We start from the raw sequence: 21,570 nt of genomic DNA on the forward strand, positions 1-21,570 counted from the left end.
AGTGAGTATACTCACAGCTTGGTCAGTGATCGAAAGGTAACAGATGAATAGGGGACAAATGAAAGCAGTCCCTTTGTAAGGCTTTTGCTGAAGGGTAACGTATGTATGGTTATGTAGTCTTTTTGTTAACTCTCCTTGTCCTTTTGTGCCCGGTGCTGTTGCATTGAGGCTGAAGTTTCTGCCCAGAAAATAACAGGAAAGGGATCAGCGCTTGCACTCAGGATATTCAAACGCTATTTTTCGATTGAATTAAAACCCCTTTAAAAAGCCGTTGTCATTTCAGTCTGAATCCCCATTTTATTTATTTATCTATTGTTCAAAGGACCAATTTGCTAGTCTTACACAAATTCAGCAGAACGGACTTGTTTTTATTTTTAACCTTCACAACCGTTTGTCACAGTTACTGCGTGCTATCGAAGTAGGCTCACACGGGAGCCCCGAGAACGGGTTGCGATCTGTTCCCCCGCCCCGATACCTCTCGCTTTCGTGGCCCGGCAGCCGCTGGGCACTACAACTCCCGGCGTGCCCCGCGCGGCCCCGCACTACAACTCCCGGCGTGCCCCGTGCCCCGCGCCCCGCCCGGGCCCGGCTCCATCCGGGTCCCGGCAGTGCTGCGGGCGACTCGTCGCCATTACGGGGCAGCGGCGGCGGCGGCCGAGCCGGGGCCGGGGCGGCGCCGAGGAGCCGTAGGGTGCCTGCGTGGCGCCGACCGACCGCGCGGGCGGCAGGCAGAGCCGGGCCCCGCGGGGCTCCGCCAGCAGCTCTTTCCGTCGTCGCCCGGAGCCCCGCAGGCCCGGCCCGGCCTTCCGCGGCCTTCCCCCGGTTCAAGCGGAGCGCCGAGAAGATGTCGCCATGAAGGAGGCCGAGTCCGCGCTGCGCCGCCCCCGCCGGTCCCCCCCCGCGGGCCATGAGCCTGGGCCCCCGCCGGCTCCTCCAGCGCCCGTTGTGCCCCCCCGCCCAGGGCCGCCGCTCGCCCACCGGGGCGCCCGTTGATGCTGCAGAGCCCGCCCGGCGCGCCCCCCTCCTCCGCCCCCGCCATGGACAAGAGCGGCCCCTGCGGCCCTGGTGCGCCCGGCTCCTCGGCCGGCGGCAAAGCGCAGCCGCCGCGCTCCGCCTCGGCCGGGCCCGCCGCTGGGGAGTCTAAGCCTAAAGGCGGTAAGAGCCAGGACGGGACGGGGGGGCGTCGGGGCCTTCGGGCTGCGCGGGGCTCCGTGATTCGGGACGGGGGGGAGGGACCCCGGGCCGTGCGTTCAGCTCGGTGCCTGGTGTGGTTATGGTTTTCCCTCCTCCTCGGCCCCGTTCTCCAAGGGTTTCTCCTCTCAGGGTTGTGTTTGGTTTTAGGTCGGGTGTTAAGAAAAGCGTGTTGTTAGGAGCTGTAAGGCTCTGGCACAGGTTGCCTGGGGGTGGTGCGGTCGCTGTGACAGGCATTCTAGAGCTGGGGAGATGTGGCACTGAGGGACAGGGTCAGAGGGCATGGTGGGCTGAGGATCTGAGAGGTCTTTTCCAACCCAATGGCTCCATGATCTATGCTGGCATTGGAGCAATCTGTTTGAGAGACCGAGCTCTAGTTTTGCACTAAGAACACATGTGTGCTGCTGCTTGTCAAGAAGCACTGACTTTTTTCTGCACTCAGGCCTGTGCCTTTTTGCTGAGCTTAAGGAGGTGCTGTGTCCCTGCAGCAGTCCCTCACTGAGTGCTCTGCTGACCATCTTTGGGAGAGGTCAGAGTACATGTTGCAGCGTATCTGGTGTTGCAATCAAAGTGCCACAGCTGTCATTGTACACAGCTGGTTCTGCTGACGGAGCAGTTGGTGATGAGCCTTCCTGCTTCCTCTCCTGGTTCTTCTCCAGGTAAGACCTGAACCTCCCCCAGACCCCTAAGGGTGATCAGAAGCCCCATTCCTGCGTTTTCTTCAAATTGTAGAAGTAAGGCAGCAGCATTCAGAGCGTGTGGTTGTGGTCCCGGAATTGTGTGTGTGTGTGTGCCTACAGGTTGCTTCAACACCATCGCTGTCCATATTTCCTTCCTCACTGGTTTATTTCAGCTGAAATACTTCAGGCAGCCCACACACAGCATTAGGTGTCCTGCAGATGCTGGCTCCTTTTTAGATCTCGTAAATGTGTTCAGGTTCCAGGTGGCTGAGTACTGCCTGCTGTTCAGCTGTATTCACTGATCTCCCACTGAGCAGCCTGTGCGTAGTTTTCTCTAGATATGTAGGGTTTTTCTGTTTTCAAGTATATAGATGTTGCTTTTTAATAATTTTAAAGTGTATGCTTATAAAGAATATCTGATGTGATGTAGTTCTGCCTCTGAGACATCTGTTAATTGCAGTGGGGAGGTGCTATGGGATGAGGCCCTGCCTATATGGCACATTGAGGAGGTCTGTAAAGCAAGCAGCAACTTCTTCAGCAGGAATTTATGTATGTTTGGGAGTGTCTTCCTTGGAGTGTATTGAGAACTAAAATGAGAAGGTTCCCCTGGTTGGATGGGATCAAACAGCCCTGGGCTGAGTGTACACAATGCAGTGGTGTTGAACAGTGACTTTGTTTTCTCACTGTCTTGTCTCACAGCAGACACTGACATCTCTTTCTCACACAGGCTTTCTTTCTCAAGTTCCTTATCCACCCAGAAGCAGCCAGGCTGAGGCTAGCTGATGCAGCCTGCCCAGGTTGAGAACTGTATGGGAGGTATTCTGAAACTCTGGTGTCTCCTTTTGAAATGCTCTCCACAGAAGGCTGACCTGTTTCATAAATGCTTTTGCACCAGTGCTCGCTGGCTTCAAGTCCAGCCAAGCTCTTGTCCTTTATGTGCTGCTCAGTTACCTGATGCAGCTGTGTCCAGCTGAGGAGAAGAAGGAAAGGACATTCCTGAAACTGTGGAGAAGCTCCTTCTGTTCTCTTGCAGCACGGCTTGAAGCGAGCTAATAGGGATGCTGCAGGTGCTCCTGACTGTGGGAGAGGCATTCCAACTTCCTTTCAAACATGGCCTTAGAAACTAAATTAAACTTTACTCCATAAGGCAGGAACAGTTTTGTTGCTAGCACTATAAAGTTACGTAGACAGCATTTTGTAGGTCCGCTCTTGGAGCATGAGTGGGTAAATATTACAGGTTAGGTCTAAGGAGAACTGAGGATGTAGGGGAAGAGAAAATATCTCACCTGCACTGCTGCTGCCCGTGTCCAGTTTGCCAAGAAAAGATGGAAAAATAAACCCCAAATCCAAACATACCCTGCTTAAAACTAACGAGTGGCTGTTGTGAGAATCTTTTGCTTTTCTCCCTGCGTGAGGGCAGATATCCCTGTGCTCTGTGCAGCTCTGAAGGGAATGCAGGGAGGGGTGATGCAAAGCAGAGCTCTGGCACGTGGCCTGCTGTAAAGGTCAGCAGGAATGGCACTGCTTAGTTTTGCTGGAGGAAAAAGAGGTGTTCCAGATTACAGATGCATATTTTAAACTCTTGGTTGTCTGCTGACTTATTTCATTGCTACCTTGATGGACTGGAATCCTCGTGGGGTTAGTTACTTTGGGAGGGGGAAAAAGGGATCAGAAAAATCAAGTTTGAAGTGGTGTCAGGCTGTAATGTGAAGACCTTCCTGAAGAGGCACAGGTGGGGAGGACTCTCCTGTAAAGTGTAAGAGCTGTTGCTGTGAGTCGCAGAGCTTGGAGGAGCCTGGAGGAGCCTGTTTGGAGTGATGCAGTGTGGCAGGAATGTGTGTAAACCAGCTGGCTGACACACTGGTGCCCTTGATGATGACTAATGTGATTGAAACGACAAGGGGAAGGAAGTTCTGTTAGCAGCACGTAGGAGAGCTGCTCCTGGACCTTGTAGAGAAATGTAAAAACTCACTTCAGACTGAATGTCTCCTCTTGAGTTTGTTTTTCTCCATTGGAGGTTGCAGAAAAACTGCAAAGCTGCTACAGGCAAAACAGGAACGTTCCTTTCTGTGGCATTGCCTGCAGTTGTGGTTTTCAGAGGGCTCTGAAGCAGTGAGCTTTGCTCGTAAACAACTGAAGCAGTGGTCCAAACCTGCTCTAAATAACTTGATTTTTGACCAGAGGCTGAAGGGTGTTGATTATGGCTTCTTTCCTGCAAACACTCCAAAAAAGGTCTATCTAATCATGAAACCAGGCCCGGTTACACCCTGAGCACTTGGCAGCTTCTGGTGTGTTTTTTCCCCTGATAACTCTAAACCTGTGTCCTTTCAGCCTGCGTGTGGCTGTGGGGCACAGCAGGTGTTGGAGTTGCATGTCTGTGGTTCTGGTGGGGTTGGTTTTATTCTGAACTGAGGGATTTGTGTGAGCAGTGCCATTGTGAGGTACACTGACCTGTTTGCTGCCATATGAGATTCATCTGAAGGGGTGGGAAGGGCTACGGAGTGGGAAAGGAGAAACTAATAGGATTGTTTTACAAAGCAGAGCTGGATGCCGTGGCCAATGAGGTGTGTGTGGTGCTCAGCAGCTGCAGCATGGGGATGGCAGTTGTGCAGAGAACCTGCTGAGCCTGGGGAGCTCAGCTTCTAAGTTCATCAGCAGAGCTCTTCTGCCACTAAAGCTTATGGCAGGTGGTGGGAAAGCAGCCTGCTGCGTATTTGAGGCAATTCCAGCAGTAGGTTAAGACTACTGGAGACATCTCCATAGCATTAGACTTCAGTTTAACCATTTAAGAAGTAGCTGTGTAGACATAGGAAACGTTTCTCAGGAGCTTGACTGATTGTTCTGCTCTTATGAACCTCAGGCCTGCAGTGTTGCTCTGTGCTCATTTCCTGTGCTGTATGGCAGCTGTGTGCTCAGCACACTGCAAGGCAAACCGTCCTTGTTGTGTGGGTGGTGGATTCAGTACTCAGATATTGGGAATGTGCACTGAGAGGCTGAGGTGTCAGCATCAGTGGGTGTTTGGCCTTGTGAAAGAAAAGGGTATTCATTTTTAAAACAGATCAGCTGGGGGCAGAGTGAAAATTGGCAGTGGAGTTTTGAAAAGAGGGAGACTTCAAGGCAGATGCGGGTGGCTGCATTTATTTAAGGGAAGGATATAAAATATTCAGAAATGGAATGAAAAATGACCCGGCTGCTGTCAGTTCTTGTAATGGGCCATGAAGGCACAGCGTTGGTGCTGATCGCTGAGCGCACCAGGGAACGTGCTGATGAATAAAACTAAGAGAACTGTTTGAATAAGGGCTGAATCACAGGAGATCAATCCTTCCCTGTGCTCTGACCAGTTTGGTGGGCTGTGTGCATGCCCTCCTTCTGAGCAGTGCTCAAACCAGGGGGGAAGGTGGTGCTGTCTCTGGGCTGTGGGCTGCTGGGGCTCTGGCTGATCCTTGTGTTGTTCTTTTCTTTCAGATGGAAAGAATACGAATGGATCCAAACAGCGCTACAATCGGAAAAGAGAAACTTCATATTCCAAAAATGAGAACTTTTCCAGCCAGTCCCGTCGCTCCAATTCACAGAAAAGCAAAGCTTTTAACAAGATGCCCCCTCAGAGGGGCGGGTAGCGGTGGAAGTGGCAAACTTTTTAGCTCTAGTAATGGTGGAAGACGAGATGAGGTGAGAATTGTAACGTGGTGTCTCCAAGGCCTTCTTTCTTGGAACGAGAGGATCGCTGACCTGCATAGATAGGTCTTCCGTGTTCAGCTCCTGGGCTGGGAAGGGAAGGAGCAATAAGAGGTGCTCACATCGGTGAGATGCCAGATTGCAAGGTTGTTCTGCTCCCACTCAACAACAGAAGAGGAGTGCTGTCTGCTCTGAGGGACTCGCAATAAAAAGAACAGTAAAACTAGTGAAATTGCCATCTGAGGAATGGGTACCTAGGCAGGCTGTGTACATATCTCGTGAAGGAAAGGTCCTCCATGAAAATGTGTAGTGGTAACAATTTCTAGCTTTTAAAGGTCTGAGATGATTGTATCTAACCATTTGAGTGTACAGATTTGCACATGGTAGCATCATTGGGAAAGTAATCAAATTAACCTTGGTGACAACAAGATGGAGTAAAACCAGACTGAGGCTTCTTATGGTGACGTGGGTGTAAAAACTGTAGAGTATTGGTGGTTTTGCATTGATACAGAAGACACTGATGTCAGTATTAGTGGGTGAGCAACGCTCCTTTGCTTGAAGTGCTAACTGTCAAAACTCATTGGCTGTCTCTTGAATTCTCATTCTCTGCTTTGTTATATGAAAACTAACAAAAACAAATATGATCTGTGTAAATAGGAATCAAACTTGTATTGCTGGCTATCTGAGAGAATACTGTGAGGATCTGAACAACTTCCTTCTGTTATTAACCTTGGCTGCTGGGTATTGTTGGCTTTTACTTTTCATCACGTAGGTTGATTTTATACTCTCCTCCATTTGATCAGTGTGGGGTAAGACTGCTCAGCTCTAACTTTCAGGTTCTCATGCCCTTCTTATGCTGCAGTGCTTGATTTGCACGGTGGGAATGGGAGAAGGTAAGTGAGTGAGTGCTGCACGTTCTGTACTTAATCGTTGATGGAGCCTGGGTATCCACTTGTACTGATGCTTTTGCAGTAAATTCTGGCAAGTTCTAATAAATGCTGTTGTCTCTTAGGTAGCAGAGGCTCAACGGGCAGAGTTCAGTCCTGCCCAATTCTCTGGTCCCAAGAAGATTAATCTGAACCACTTGCTGAACTTCACTTTTGAACCCCGTGGCCAGACTGGTCATTTTGACGGGAATGGACATGGCAACTGGGGGAAAAGGAACAAGTGGGGACATAAGCCTTTCAACAAGGAGCTCTTCCTACAGGCCAAGTGAGTGGAAGACTGGCAGGGCTGTTAGATTTCTACAGAGACAGTAAGCTGCGAGGGTTGAGGAGCCAGGGAATTGTCTGACCATGCATACTTGTATTGACTTCCTCAGGGTGAAATTACCTCTGTGCTTTTTAGAGGTCACAACTGTACTTGGAAGAGATAAAAATCTATCAAGTTCCCTTCTTTGCCTATTGACAGGATATCTAATTGAGTCCTTTAGGCACAAACCTGTTAGACTTCCACCTTAATTTTCTAGCATCAGTGGAATCTGACACTCCATTTGGGAGGACCTGTGTAGCTTCCTTATGGAAGATGTTCCTTTCTTCCAAAACTCAGCATGTTGAGATGGTAGGGATGTGGCAATTGCTGAATCAAAGCCAGTCTGAATTTGTAAGTCCCAGAAGCAAAGACCCTGACTGTTTCTTATGGGTTTTGGTTTTTGTGTTTGTTTGTTTGTTTTGGTTTTTTTGAAGACCACTCTGTGTGGCTCGCTCTGTGATGCTATTTCTAACTGCAGTTAGACATACCTGTATTCTGGGAATCCAATTGTGAACTGAGCATCATTTTTTTATTGGTAGAGATTAGCAACTGCGTCCAGCAGTCTTGTGCAAAGAAGAAGCTCTGAGAGTCCTATGGGGTAGTTTTCAAAGAGTTCTTAGAAACAACTGAGTACATCATCTGTCTCTTTGCCTTTCCCCAGCTGCCAGTTTGTTGTCTCTGAAGAACAGGACTACACAGTCCACTTTGCTGATCCAGATACCTTGGTCAACTGGGACTTTGTGGAGCAAGTGGTCAGTTGTGATGGGATGGATCTTTTTTTCTCCCTCTTTATTAAGAAACTCAACTTGTTTTTAACTGTTTCTTTGTGATGTTACGTAAAACTCAGCTGCTTCTGAGCTTGAGGCCTTTTCTGTCACTCCCACAATACTGGGGAAGATCTGTCATGGAATATGTTATGAAGTGCTTTGACAGGAAAAGAGAAGTGCTAAAATCTATTAGGAAAATTAGCAGCTTCTTGCTTTTGCAGATGGAAGCTCATCAAAAATAGTATCTGACATTCTATAGACTCAGTCCTTGTGATCAAGATATTAACAGAAAAGCTGGGCATGAGTCCATGAAACAGGACTACAGTGTAGAGTTTTGAAGAATTATTGTGTGCATACGTGGCCCATCTTACTTAGCAACAAAGTGGAAAATCTTCTGATAATTGTGCCCATAACTTTAGGTCGCCTCAAGTAGAAACTTACAGTCTGCAAAGATCAGTCATGGTGTATTAGCTAGGTGATGGGCAGGTATGTTTGTTTATTGCTGTGTGACCCTGAGAGATCTGATAAATAGATGCTTGTGTGGCTGATTTGTCCCCACAACATCCAGATGCTAACAGAGCATCTGACTAAAGTAGTATGTTCATGGAAATAGGTAAGTTCAGTCTCTCAGGACTGCACATGGGTGCTGTGTAATTGAGGTAACATGATTCATTTGCTATCTTCCACGTATCTGAATTCAGATGATGTTGTTAACTCTTAAGAGATGGCAAATGAAGGAAAACATGAGAAGAAGTTGCTATTTCAATGTTATTAGGGTAAAAATGCCAGATGGGTGACTTTGTGGGTTATTGTGTGTATAGACTGTAGGTGTTTAGTCCACAGTGTACTTCGTTTCTTGATACATGAGCAGAACCTAAAGAGCTGGGAGTCTAACACGTTAGAGAAGATCTGATGGGTGGTTTATTTCTGTGCTACAGAATGATTCCCAAGTCTGTAACTTGTGCTGTTCTTCTCATGTGCCATTTCAGCGAATCTGCAGCCATGAGGTGCCCTCCTGCCCAATCTGTCTGTACCCACCCACAGCAGCAAAGATCACCCGCTGCGGGCATATCTTCTGCTGGGCCTGCATCCTTCATTATCTCTCCTTGAGTGAAAAGACCTGGAGTAAATGTCCTATTTGTTACAGCTCGGTTCACAAGAAGGATCTCAAGAGGTGAGATGATATTTATTAAGTGATAAGTCTTTTGAAATGTCAGTTTTACCCTGCTAACCTCGTCCTTGCATTGCAGTGTTGTAGCTATGGCAACACGTCAGTATGCAATCGGTGATGTCATCACAATGCAACTGATGAGAAGGGAGAAAGGTGTTCTGATAGCACTGCCCAAATCTCAGTGGATGAATATGGTGCAGCCTGTTTATGTTGGAGGTGAGTGTCTCGGTCCTGCTGGCTGGCATCCTGTTCTGAGCTGTCATTAGGACTTGCCTAAAGATTTCCCATGAAAGTTCCATGCTGCCATCTTGCAATAGTTCAGACCAAAGCATGTGTTTTAGCATCTGAAAACCATAATGATCACATCTTAATTATCCTTCTACTCACGCTTGACTTTGTGTAAGGCTTAAACATGAGTTCTGTTTTCCTGCAAGCAGGCTTCCTGTACTTTTGTTATTAGTTTGTGCATTCTGTACTGTTTAGTCACGAGTGCCACTCACTGCTTTGGCTTTTTGGTGGCCTTAACTTTGCCTTCTGGCTCCTCAATTCTACGGCTTAATCTCTGCGTCTGAACTATTTCAAGGATGTATTTTTCAACAAGGTTTTCACCATCATCACCTACTTATCTGCTAAGATCTGTGAACAATTTGGGGAAATAGTAAAAATTCTTGCAGACCCACTGCAAACATCTGTTGCCTGACTTCTTCAGTTTTCTCCACTCGAGTGATGTGTGACGAATACATCAACTTATCTGTTAATATTGTGAAAATTCTTTGATTAAATAGATGATTTTACTTAACATTGCTGTTTTGGGGCTGTATTGGCTCACTTTGTTTTGCAGCTGTGTTTGTGAAAAGCTGCATGCATTTAAGCTCTCTGTAAAAAGTCAAGCTTCACAGCTTATGATGTGTATCCAAGTATGCAGAACGTGTGCTTACATTTCCCTGGCCTTTGAGAGTAAAAGACTTTAAATCCTCTTACAAAAGAACAAATCCTTCTATAAAAACCCAGTACTGGCTGTGAGATTATTCCAAACCCAGAAAGTTCAGCATTAATGGGGTGTTGTGTAGACAAAGCTATGCACAAGTTGGACCTTAGAAAGCAGTGAATACAGACTGTACCAGTGTGTGCTGCTGTTCCTGCTGTAAAGCTTATAGTTAAGCACTTTAGTAACAGGATGAGTACATTTTGCTAAGCTTCTTTAGTTTATCTATTATTTCTGCTGTGCTTACTGTAAAAGACTAATTATCAGACTAATTGTTATTGGGCTAATTATTATTAGACTGTTAACAGTCTATGGGTTTTGAATACGTAAGGGATTATGACCTTATTTAAGACAAAACGGTTGCATTATGTGTGAGTATGCAGAGAAGAGGAAGAAGCTGCAGGCTGGATTTTCAGGAAGCTGTGACCACTGTGGGCTTTACAGGGCTGATGCTTCCACAGAAAAGAAGCTTGGATGCAATTTTTGGATGCTAAGCAATTAGGTGGTGAATTGGCAGGTTGAAAGTGGCAGATAGAAGTGCTGTAGCAGAGATCCATGTAGCAGGGCAGGCATTTGGCACCAGTTTGTGCCATCAGTAATAGAACAGTAACGTGCAGAGTTTGTATCAAGCACATTCTAAGTATTGTCCACCTCACAGTGGTTTAACTCACAAAATTGAGCAGTAGTGAAACTTCAGAAGAAATTGTAATTCCCTATGCCTATTCAAACTGGTGCCTCTCCTTGAAGATACTAATGTTTCTGCTGCTTCTGTTAGATGACCAGCACAGCCAGTATTCAAAGCTGCTCCTGGCATCCAGGGAGCAGGTCTTGCAGCTGGTGATTCTGGAGGAGAAAGCAGCATTGCTAAAGCAGTATGAGGAGGAAAAACATACTCCTGAGGCATGCTTCATTGAGGCAGCCATCCAGGAACTGAAGGTGAGAGCCTTTCTGGGTGTTTTTAGTAACTTTATTTTTAACAGTATGCTGAGCATTCTGCCACTGAAGTGGCTGTGATTGTTCTGGTCTCTGTGATAGACATGCTATCCAAGTGGTAATGTTTGCTGCTAGAGGGGTGATAGAAATCTTGGAGGAGGCTGTAGCCTTTGGGCTCCAGGTACCTGGCGTGATGCCTTCACGTGATAATAGAATGCATTTCACTAAATGGGATTCCTTCAAAAAATGTGGGAGGGTTTTGCTCTCAAAGGAAATCTAGTAGCTTCTGGGGTAAATTCTGTGCCACAAATATGAGCAAACCTGTATTCTTTTTCAAAGCCTTTAGGTGCCATGCAGTGGGAGGGGACCTCTCTTCAATGATCACCTTTTATCACAGATGGATTAAAGGTCTTTGAAAACCTGAACATAGGCCAGGGCTGAAAATAATTGTGGTGACAGTCTCCTGTCTGAAATAGGAAGCTGACTCTTGCTCTCTTTTGATGACCTGCAGGAGCGAGAAGCGGCGCTCTCTGCTGACCAGGATAAAAACAGTGGTGTTGCTGGAATTAGTGCAGCTGTGGAAGAATTGGTCCTAGACAGCTCCAAGCCAATGGAGCCTGCAGTTTCCCAAGAGAAAAAGGTGAGTGACAGCTCTGATCAGACAGATCTTACTATCTAGTTCTGCCACTTTACGCTGCAATGCAGGGCGAACTGGTACCAAAGATTTTTGCGGCGGTGATTATCTTTTGAAGGAGGTGATGTGGTTCTAACTGTGTGCTCTCTGCTGTATTAGTGTGATGTGGAGTATCTCTCTGCGTTTGACGAGGAGCTTGTGGAGCCTTGCTCTGATGTAGCAAGTTCCTTTTTGCCTCCTGTCGAGTCAGAAGAGGCGGTGTTGGATGAAGAGGAAATACATGAGGTGGATAACATAGGGGAACCTGAAGTGAACACTAGAGGAGAATCAAATCCAGCTGAAACAAGCTACCAGGAGTCTAAAGAAACAGTTAGCAGCGGACATCTTAACAGCTCTCCTTTTTACTATTTCTATCAAGGTCAGTGCAATGAAATCCTGGAGTCATGGGGGCAGAGATGCCTCCTTTGGGGCTCTTGTCACTTTGTTAGGTTCAGCTAAAGTCTGTGCAGTAAAACTCCCACACCCTCAGAAAGGAACTTCATTTTCATTACGGTGGAGTGGACTGAGGTGGGGAGAAGCCTTTTAAAAATTAACAGGCAAAGAACAACTGATGGTGTCTTATGTTGCAGCGGAGGATGGACAGTGCATGTATCTTCACCCTGTGAACGTTCGATGCCTCGTTCGTGAATATGGCAGCTTGGAGAAGAGCCCGGAGAAGATAACTGCAGCTGTGGTGGAGATAGCTGGATACTCAATGACAGAGGTAGTTATTTTACTTCCATGTTTTAGCAGTTTGATCTCTGATAGGTGAGATGTTTCTCTTCAGTAATAAGAAGGAAATGGATGGGTGTGCTAATCTGTGAAAGGCATCTGTGTAAGCTGCAATACTTTAAGTTGTTTTTGATGCATGGCTGCAGTTTGGCTTGCTTTCTTCTAGAAGGTAAGAAGTTGTAGGAGTAAGAGAGTTGCAAGCTTGGTGTTGGTTTGTTCTTAGAGCTATCTTAAAAATAAAAAATCTGGGATAACCTCATCCAGGTATGGGTATGATGCATTTGTTGGAGATTTTGGAGTATTTGGTTCTGACCCAAGGCATCATTCACATTTTTGTAGTTCATGAAACAATTACTGTGTTGCTATGTTCTCTGTTTTTTTTTTTTCCCCCCCCATTTGATTTGATGAAGGATGGGCACTCAGTCTCTACTGTTGTTCATCAGTATGGCAGTCTCTAGATTTTGCAATTGTATGTCTGCCTTTTTTTTTTAATCAGGATATAAGACAGCGTCATCGTTACCTCTGTCACTTGCCCCTCACCTGCGAGTTCAGCATTTGTGAACTGGCTCTGAAGCCACCCATCATCTCTAAGGAGACCTTAGAGCTGTTCTCAGGTTGGTATTTACCTTTCTAAAAATCTTGGTAAGGGGGGAATCTTTCCTATTCCTTAATAGCAGGAAAAATTACAAAAGTAGCAGCTTTATAACTGGCTGCTGACTGCAAGACAGAACAACCTGTACTCACTGCTGTGACGACAACTACACAAAGAATAAAAAGGCTTGACTGCTTGCAAGAGTGTGTGTAGTTTGTAAGCATGTCTTGTTATTAATATAACTGAGCACATTGTTCACAAAGCTGGAGGAAACATTGCCAAAGCATTGGTGTGGTTCTTTTATATCCAATGCTGCGTGTTGCTCCTAGATGACATTGAGAAGAGGAAGCGCCTGCGGCAGAAGAAGGCTCGCGATGAGCGGCGTCGGGAACGCAGAATTGAGATAGAGGAAAACAAGAAACAGGGCAAGTGTAAGTTTTGATCGATTGTAACTGGTGGGTTCACGGTCATCTTTAGTGCTGAGCTGATTTCTTGAGCTGTGGGATGAATTGTAAGGCCTTTAGTTTGTAGTGTGTACTTAGAAATGGGTCTGAGTGACAAAGTGTTTTTAGGGTGCTACATGATGTGATTCAGTTCCTGCATACTTGTGCGTTATTGGAGAGAGAGCATTGGAGGGCACTGTTGTCTCCATCTAGCGCTCAGGATTTTTGACTTCTGTTTTTATAGTAGAAGGTGGGGGGGTGGGGGAGAAGCCTGAAAGCTGCTTCCATCCAGCAGCAGAGCTTGTAAAATAGAGGATGGAAAGAAAATTTCTGAGGTGGCACCTACTAGCATCCTGAAACAACTTGCTTGACAGTCTTCCCCCACATTGTGTACTACTTTAATTAAAACCTCTTTCTAGATCCAGAAGTCCATATTGCTTTAGAGAATCTGCAGCAGTTCCCTGCCTTTACCTCTTGCCATAGAGAAACTACCAGCACTGATCATCAGAGCTTCTGTCTCTCTCCTCTTGGCAGAAGCCCTGTGTTTCAGACAGGTGAGCATCTGGAGAAACTTACTACATCTAGCTCTTGGTCAGTTCTCTGGGGATCTGCTGCTCAGGTCAAGCTAAGGTTTCTTAATACTGACCAATGACTACTTTCTTAGGTTGCCTTAAAGATCATACTGGAATGACTAACACTGCTAAGGGATTTGCTTTTTCCTGTACTGTAATGACAATGATATCTACACTGTAATTACTGCATCTTTTAAATCTTTGCTGACACAGAAAAGAATAAAGGGGACAGAGTTGGGGAAAGGCAGAAATGCATGTGTGCCAGGAACACTCCACTGGCATTTCTTCTATCTCCATTTTCCCCCATGGTGTAGCAAAAACATAGCAAAACATAACTGATAAGCACCCCATTTGTTATCTGGTGATGCATCTCCAAATGTTATATCTTGCAATTCTTAAAAAACATTAAGTACAAATTATTAATAAGTGCTGTTTTTAAAGTAAACAAAAACAACTCCAGAAATGAAACAAAACAAAAAAAACCCATCGCACAATCTTTAATTTAAATATTGAGCAAATTCAAAACTTCCCTCTATGTGATTAAGGGATGGAACCAGTGAGAGAAAATGGAAGATAATAAAATCCTTTATTTCTGTTTTGTATTTATGAGCTGCATAAATGCCTTTGCTAAAATGCACCTGGCTTTAACCACTTCTTTTTCTTGGTAGATTCTATTCCAACTCCATTTTCTCCTGCTGCCAGCCAGGCCAGCCCGTCACTCTGTGGGAGTTTAGAAGAAGAGTCTCCATTCCCATCCTTTGCCCAGGTAAGAGACAAGAGTAAATCTTGTCAGAATTACTTGTATCTTAGTGGATGAGTCTGAAAACACAATTGCAATCTGGGATAAATCTGAAGGAGAAAATAATAGGGTTTGGAGGCTGAATGTATTCCTGGGTTTTCTTGCTACTTAGGGCATAAGCAGGATTGTTCTGATGCGTGGGATTTAACCAGATCTTACCACTTTTTTGATAGATGTTGAGGGTTGGAAGGGCAAAACCTGAAACGTGGCCCAAACCTGCTCCAAAGACAAAGGGTAAGAAAACTTAATATTACTACATTGGCTTCTTTACTGTGCATCTAAATCTTAAGGACGTTTTGTAGCTTAATGAGAGACACCTGGAGTGGGGGGGGAAGGCATTTGCACTGTGGAAGTCTCACACATCCCTTCCCTTTCTTTCAGATGAGAACACTCTGGCACTGCCTGTGCCAGTGGAGAGCGATGCAGAAAGTGACAGCTCTGACCGCATACCTGTGCCCAGCTTCCAGAATTCCTTCAGCCAAGCTATTGAAGCTGCCCTCCTGAAACTGGACAAACCATCCACAGCTGATCATTTGTCAGGTGAGGAGGGGAGGCTTCTGAAAATTCTGGAGCAAGAAAAAAATGAGTATTTCTCCCTTCGGGAGAAGGAAGAGAAGCAATTTTGGGGATCAAAAATCAGCTGCAGAGCAGGTCTGAAAAGTATCAGGTTGTGGTTTCTGAACCACTTGGTTAGGGCTTCTGGTAGCTTAAAGCAGTTATCTTAGAGGGAGCTTAGAAGATCTCAGCACTGGTTTCTTGTGTGCTATCCCTGTTCCACAAGAAGAATGACAGTGTCTTTTTCATTCTTCACAGAGGAAAAAGGAGGGAAGAAAAGAAAGAAACAGAAGCAGAAGCTACTGTTCAGCACCTCTGTTGTTCACACAAAGTGATTCTGCTATTCAAGAGAAGTTTCCTCTCCTGGTTTTCTTTTCATTTTGCTTTGTTTTGCTGCTATAGTTTGAGTATTTAAATTTGAACAGACTAAACTTGTTTTTCCAGGGCTTCTAGGGTGTTTCAGGAGGAAACCATGACAGTATATGTTGAAGATTTCTTTTTTTATTCCAGCTTACCAAATTGGTTTATACTGAAACAAAGTTTTGAAAGAAAAACCCCAGAGATTATTCAGCCAAGGCTTCTAGTCTGTACCACGTCAGTTCTTTTGGCCTAGTAAGCAGTATGAAAGTGTTTACATCTGAATGGTACTGCCAGAGTGCTGCAATATTGCCTAAGTGAAGAGGCAGAGTCTTTACCTCCCCCAGAAATGCATGGACAGAAGTCTGTCTGATTGTGAGTGCTGTTTCAGTAAAGCTATTAAACTGCTTTCTTTGGAAACTGGTTTCCTCTGCACTGGGGCAAAAGAGCTTTCTGGCTTTCAAGTGTTAGCTGCTATCTGTTCTTTTTCTAAAGAGCAAGAATTCCTTCTGTTCTCCTGGCTTTGAAAGGCTTAAAGCTGAGGTGAGTGTGTAAAGAACTTGGCTACTTGGCTTTGAAGTGACTGTTGCTGAAACTGTGTATTTCAAAGTGCATACTGGCACTGTGGTAGAAGGAACTCCTGGCTTATCTCAGTTGTTTAACTCTGTTTTAATGTGGGTTGAATGAGGCTGCTAATTTTTTTTTCTCCTTTTGCCAACCACGGCTGACAAATTCTTTGTAACCTGATGATCATCCAGAGCAAACACTCCACCCTAGGGCTCTTGGTAAATAGGTGAACTACATTTTGACGCTGGCTGCTGTTGAATTGGAGGAACAACTGATAGCTGGAGTGTATAGACTCTTATCCCTCAGCAAGAAACATGGATCTCTTGCACTGGGATAAAGTTCTGTATCTGCTTGGTTCTGGGATGCGAGCTGATCTGCAGTAAGCACCTCGGCTATAACCATGCCTCTTCTGGACCCCTCCTCCCTCTTTCTTTGGGTGGTTGCATTCTGCACTGCTTGTGGTTTGATTTGAAGCTAATGAGTTAAGTGGTGTGGATTTTGTTAAATAAAATGAACTGTAGGTGTAATGTACCAGTCAAGGCCACCAGTCGCAATAAATCATATGCGCACACTTACAATACTGCAGACTTTTTGAGCTCCAAGTTTGTATCACCACAGTGTCACACCACTTTTGGTAACACGAGCAAGTTTAGCATCATACTAATGCTACAGATTTCCTTTCAGGAAGCTGCTATGAAGTAACACGTAACATAGTGACAGGTGTCTTCTGTTACATTCAGCCCCACCTGGGTTATATTCACCCCACCAAGGGTGTTCACATAGCTTTCGAAAAGCTTATGGGCTTCCTTTAAGAAGCAGCCTATGCCCTCTCTCTCTCTTCTGTGCTGTGACCAGTTTGAGCAAGGATCCCGTGGATTTGAAACTTCTGTTATTAGGTATCCTCACACCACTGCCATGTTCACTGGTTTTATTCCTATCTTGAAAAGTCTGTCAGTAAATTGCTGCTTCAAAAAAAAGAGGCTCCTTCCACAGGTGCTTCCTCCAGGCACAAAGGGCACAAAAAACTGTCTGCAGCTGTGAGCCAGAAAGAGGGGGGAGACTGGGGAGGACAAGAATGTTTCTATTACTAGGGGAGAACAGAGGAAACACTGGCAAAACATTCTTTGAAAGCAGCTTAATTTCACACTTGGTCACAATTAACAACACTTGAGGGAAAGAGCACAGCTTGTCAAGGGAATATAAAGAAACAAAGTGCCTAGGAGTGGCACACAGCTTGCTGTTAATGCTTCAAATGCACATTGGAAAATTGTTGGTGAGGGCACAGAAAGCCATTAAATAAAAAAAAAATTCAAGTATGCAGTTAACTGTTTTCACAATGGTATTGTTTCTTACTTGTAACAGTTATTTTAAGCCATGGAACAGGAGTAACTACTTGAGTGTCTAACCATTATATTGTTTATTATCTCCTACACTGTTACAGTTGAGTTTTCTTTGAGTTGACAAGAAAGAGGAGTTGGAGCTGGTACAACTCACCTCCCTGTCTCACAGGCACTGTAACAAGGGAAGAATGCAGGCAAAGAAGGCTCTCCTGCGTGCAGGGGCAGCCTCCATTGGGCAGATCTTCAAGTTGTGTTTTGTTTTCCAATGGATTCAAGAGATGTGAGCAGCAGTGCTACTTTCCTGTAACTGATTGGTGTAACCTCAATAAATATCTAAGCAGTAATTGTACCTATGAGTTTTAAAAGGGGTTGGATGGAGCTGAGCCACGTAGTTCCACCTTGTGTTCCCTGTAGTCCATGCTCCTGTAGACAATCAGTGCTTTTGTGACTTGAAACACCAGACAACCCTTTCAAGAACAGCTGCACTGGAAGATAAGGGCAAAAACTAAAGTTATTGCTGTCTGTACCGAGGGAGCTTAACTACATTTCTTTCCCATACCAACTGGCTGAAGCTCACTTCTACCTCAGCACAAAGATCACATTGAGCTTCGCTCCTTTGGAGCAGTCAAAGGTTTGAATCCTGGAATAAAAGAGGCAAGAAACCTACTTAAGTGTAATCTTCTGTGGTTTTTTGAATGCATTTTATTTAAGAACACTTGAAATCTAAGTAGAGCCAGGAAAAGCACCTTTACTTGCTTTACTTAACACAGGAGGATACTTGGTATCGCTTTGATGATAGCCAGGTCCAGAACAAAGGCGAACAAGTGCTGCTCAGTCTGTCTCTGTGCCATCCTCCTCCTCCTCCTCCCCGCTCTGCGCCTGCTCTTCTGTGAGGGAGCAGCTCAGCACCGCCTGCCGCACGCTGCGCTTCTCCTCTGCCAAAAGACACAGCAGAGTTGTGCCGCAGCCCCACGAGCAGAGCCGCGGGGCCGGAGGAACTCACCTTCACTCGTACACTTCTGCAGCAGCAGCAGCAGCTGCCTTCTGTTATACTGGATGAGAAACTTCTGACAGGTTCTGATGGTACCTGCGGGAGCCGCGAGAGCGGCGCGTTTGGAACCGAGCGTTGTTGTAGCACGGGGCACCCGTGCGCAGGCCGCCCTGCCGCCCATTAACGGCACCCCTCCGTCAGTCCAGGTGCCGAGCGGCCGCGCTACGGACGGATCCGTTCCCCCCGCAGGTACCGCACTCACCGCCCACGTGCAGCGTGCGCAGCGCGCAGGGGAAGCGCTGCCCGCGGCTCTCCAGGTGCCGGACGAGCGGCAGCGCCGAGCTCAGCAGGCGCTGGAAGTCCTTGCGGCAGCGCAGCAGCACGGTGCCGGTGTACGCGTTCAGGTACTTCACTGCGGGCCGAACGCAGCCGTCAGCGCCCGCGCCGCCCCGCCGAGCCGAGCCCCCCGCGGCCCCGCCCCGCTACCTGTGAAGGACACGCAGCAGCAGCCCAGCCCGTAGTCCCCGTGCGCCCGCGCGACGGCGTCCCTGACGGCGAGGCCCACCGCGCGGTCCTCGATGCACTGCCGGCACCGCGGGTCCTCCGAGAGCACCTCGCACAGCACGTACCTGCGGGCGGCGGGCCGCTGTGAGCTGCCGGCGGAGCCGCACCGCGCCGCCACACCGCAGCCTCACCTGTTCTTGAAGCGAACCATGCCGCCGCCGGGCCCCTCCGCGCCGATGGTGCTCAGCCAATGAGCGAGCGGCCTCCGCTCACCGCAGCCAATCGCCACGGCGCAGGGGCGGGGAAAGAGGAAGGACTTCCCGTCCTCGCTCAGCCTGCGCGTTGCGTTCCTTCCTCCCTCGGCTGGCTGTGGCTTTGCGCATGCGCGCTGCTTCCCGCGCTTCGCCGCTTTCCCCACAGCCGCCGCGCGGGGGCGCTCGAGGCGCGGTGCGAGGCGTCGAGGGGCGTCCGCGCGTCTCACGGCTCATTCGGAGTGGAAACGTCGCCCTTAACGGCCTTAATTGTGGACAAAGCAGTGATAAAGGCAGAGCAATTCCTGTCCTGGGTGTTAAACTCCTGCCTCGGTACACAGGTGCTGCTGGCTGCCGGCTCTGCTGCTCCTGCTCTGTCCTGACTTCCCTCCATCGCCTTCAGGCAGGCGTTAATGAGAATTTCTCGGGGAGAAAAGCACCAAGTCTGCTGCGAGGCCTTTACCTGTGTGCTGTGAACAGAGGCAATGTGGATATTTGCCAGCCTGTGGTGCAGGTAGCAGGCCTTTCCTGCATTGCTCTGTGCTCTGACGGCTGCCTGGGCTCCGTTCTGTGCTCCCACATCTCTGTGTGCTACCAAAGGCATCTCTCTGTGGGGATCCCGTGTGGTTTTGCTGTGCAATGAGGAGCCGGCAGCTGTCAGTGCAGTGCTGTTCCCCTCCCTGCCTTCCGACCTGTTCAGGTTGCTGTCACTGCTGCCCTCCTCGTTTCCCTGTTGTTGCAGAGGCACAGCTGGGGCTGGACAAGCAGCCCGCCTGAGTGCACTGTGCCCTATAATCCAATAGGACGTGTGCACTGTGCATGCTACAGGCACGGCCCCATGCATTGCGAAAGCCTCAGTTTTCGGTCCAGAAAGCTGATTAGGAGAGACACAGTGCAAAGAGAGAGCAGTGTGGTGAGAGAGCGCCGTCCTGCTTCATTTGACGTAGGATATGGCCTTCAGTTCCCTGTTGTTGATTTGGATGATGCGCAGAGCAGCCCTGAGCCACCACAGCTCCCTGCAGACAGCGCTCGTGTCAGCACAGGGCGTGCAGATCTGGTCAGGCTTCACGGTTTGCTGAGCTGACAGCCCAGGACTAAAAGATTCTAACACCTCCTCGTTTGTTTTCTTTCCTCCTCACCCTGTCCTCTGCAAGCTTTGCTGTATTGATTTGTGTCAGTGATTCAAGAAGCAATCATAAGAGACACTGAGTTACATGGCCAAGGTGGGAAAGAACTGTCTCCTGAAATAGGGTTGGAGAGAGAAAAATTTGGAAAATGCAATTTGAGTTGAAGATTGGCTGCAGAGAGCTGCCAAGAAGGAGGATGGGTGTCTCTCCTGCAGACCTAGAGAGACTATATGGCCTTGGAATAGCTTATCAGATAGAAATTACGGAGGTCAGAGTGTGCTAGGACAGGGGCAAGTAACATGCACTCTAGGGGCATTAGAAATGATTTGTAAAGCTTTTTGAGAACTTTGGATAGAAGGCTCTTAATCAGCATATAAAGAATGATAGCTTCATCAATGATTGTCCTACAAAGGGGTGAGTCCAATAAACTCCTGGGCTGATTTTTTCTGATCTTGGTTCGCATAATGATTTCATTTTGAGAATAATACAGGAAAGGCTACAAATGGCTGATATTAATTGATGTGTTTTAGAGAGCAGGACAAAGCATGTTTCAGAGTCCTTTGGGTCTTGTGTTGCTGTCACTGCCAGATGCTTCAGGGGCCGCAGAGGATTCCCTGTTGAGGTTTTCTTCCATCCGTATCCCGTGGATCCTGCCCAGATGCTGGGTGGCCATGTGGGCAGTTGTAGATTTGGACTCAAGCTGCTGATGCATATTGGGAGGATGAGTTTTGGGAAGAGGTGCCAAATTCACCCAACTCAGGCGGTGAACCAAATACCTTACACTTATCAGAAACGGTCGAGGGGCTTTTGAACCTGTCAGCCGTGCCCTGCCTGATCTGAAAAGCAGGATGGGGCTAGAAAATGGGGGAGGTTACATCTGCTGTAGGAATGGAGCCCTGGTGTCCTCTGAAGTGGCTCTGTTCTGTTGGCTCCAGATAGGGTTGGCCTTTGAGAGCTGGGCCTTTGGGATCCAGACCTTCGTGTTGGGTTTACACAACATATGTAATCTCCATATTACAGGCTAAGTCATATTTGTATCGTATGGAATTAATTGTGCTAATAAGCTGCAGTAAACAGTGTGATTGATGTACACCCTTTATTGCATGCAGTCAGCTCTTAGAATTCATAACTTTTTGCTATATTTAAAATCACCAGCATATGCGTTCACTGAAAAGACAGAGATCAGTTAGTGAATCTTCGTCCTTTTTAGGTAGGATGTTTGCATTTTGTAGACGAGGAAGCAGGGGTACAAAAGGAATCAACACATCGTTTGTGGTAAATAGCTGTCAGGCTGGAGATGGGGAGCAAGGACACAATGGGAGCAGAGGGAGCCAGCGTGTTAGAGCATACTGTGTTGGAGTCTCAGTCTTGTATGTTGCTCACACATAACGTAGCCAAGTAATTAATTATGTTC

General features: G+C 47.1%; 2 protein-coding genes across 15 annotated transcripts; one reads left to right on the forward strand and one right to left on the reverse strand.

The window, feature by feature from the left end:
* Positions 1–647: 647 nt before the first annotated feature.
* On the forward strand, positions 648–16,528 carry RNF10 (ring finger protein 10). The gene is given in 18 exon segments (XM_048964118.1): positions 648–1,155; positions 5,337–5,482; positions 5,484–5,540; positions 6,559–6,758; positions 7,459–7,549; positions 8,554–8,738; positions 8,815–8,951; positions 10,496–10,656; positions 11,165–11,293; positions 11,447–11,705; positions 11,917–12,050; positions 12,555–12,672; positions 12,980–13,081; positions 13,513–13,647; positions 14,334–14,431; positions 14,638–14,698; positions 14,846–15,004; positions 15,278–16,528. Coding segments are annotated over 18 exon segments (2,412 nt in total). The 5' UTR covers positions 648–992; the 3' UTR covers positions 15,355–16,528.
* A 950-nt stretch (positions 16,529–17,478) lies between these two features.
* Positions 17,479–19,082, reverse strand: POP5 (POP5 homolog, ribonuclease P/MRP subunit). 14 transcript variants are annotated; one of them, XR_007380333.1, is made up of 8 exons: positions 18,970–19,082; positions 18,761–18,903; positions 18,537–18,686; positions 18,287–18,370; positions 18,030–18,218; positions 17,867–17,923; positions 17,682–17,768; positions 17,479–17,590 (listed from the first exon to the last, which is right to left on the reverse strand). XR_007380333.1 is itself a non-coding variant. In XM_048964119.1 (5 exons), exons 1-5 carry the CDS (start codon positions 18,987–18,989, stop codon positions 18,115–18,117), a joined length of 501 nt encoding a protein of 166 aa, XP_048820076.1. In that variant the 5' UTR covers positions 18,990–19,082; the 3' UTR covers positions 17,958–18,114. The 14 variants fall into 14 exon arrangements, 1 of the variants encoding a protein (XP_048820076.1); XR_007380334.1 differs by having other exon boundaries at positions 17,843–17,923; XR_007380325.1 differs by having other exon boundaries at positions 17,682–17,946.
* Positions 19,083–21,570: the final 2,488 nt, after the last annotated feature.

This window comes from Lagopus muta, chromosome 17, assembly GCF_023343835.1.
Source record: "Lagopus muta isolate bLagMut1 chromosome 17, bLagMut1 primary, whole genome shotgun sequence".
NCBI classification, from domain to species: domain Eukaryota; kingdom Metazoa; phylum Chordata; class Aves; order Galliformes; family Phasianidae; genus Lagopus; species Lagopus muta.

Excerpts from the sequence above, each read along its gene's own strand:
- POP5 (XM_048964119.1), bottom strand. The coding sequence starts at position 18,989 with ATGGTTCGCTTCAAGAACAG. Across the intron at positions 18,904-18,969 it reads ATGGTTCGCTTCAAGAACAG|GTACGTGCTGTGCGAGGTGC; the intron begins GTGAGGCTGCGG and ends CGCCGCCCGCAG. Across the intron at positions 18,687-18,760 it reads CTGCTGCGTGTCCTTCACAG|TGAAGTACCTGAACGCGTAC; the intron begins GTAGCGGGGCGG and ends TTCGGCCCGCAG.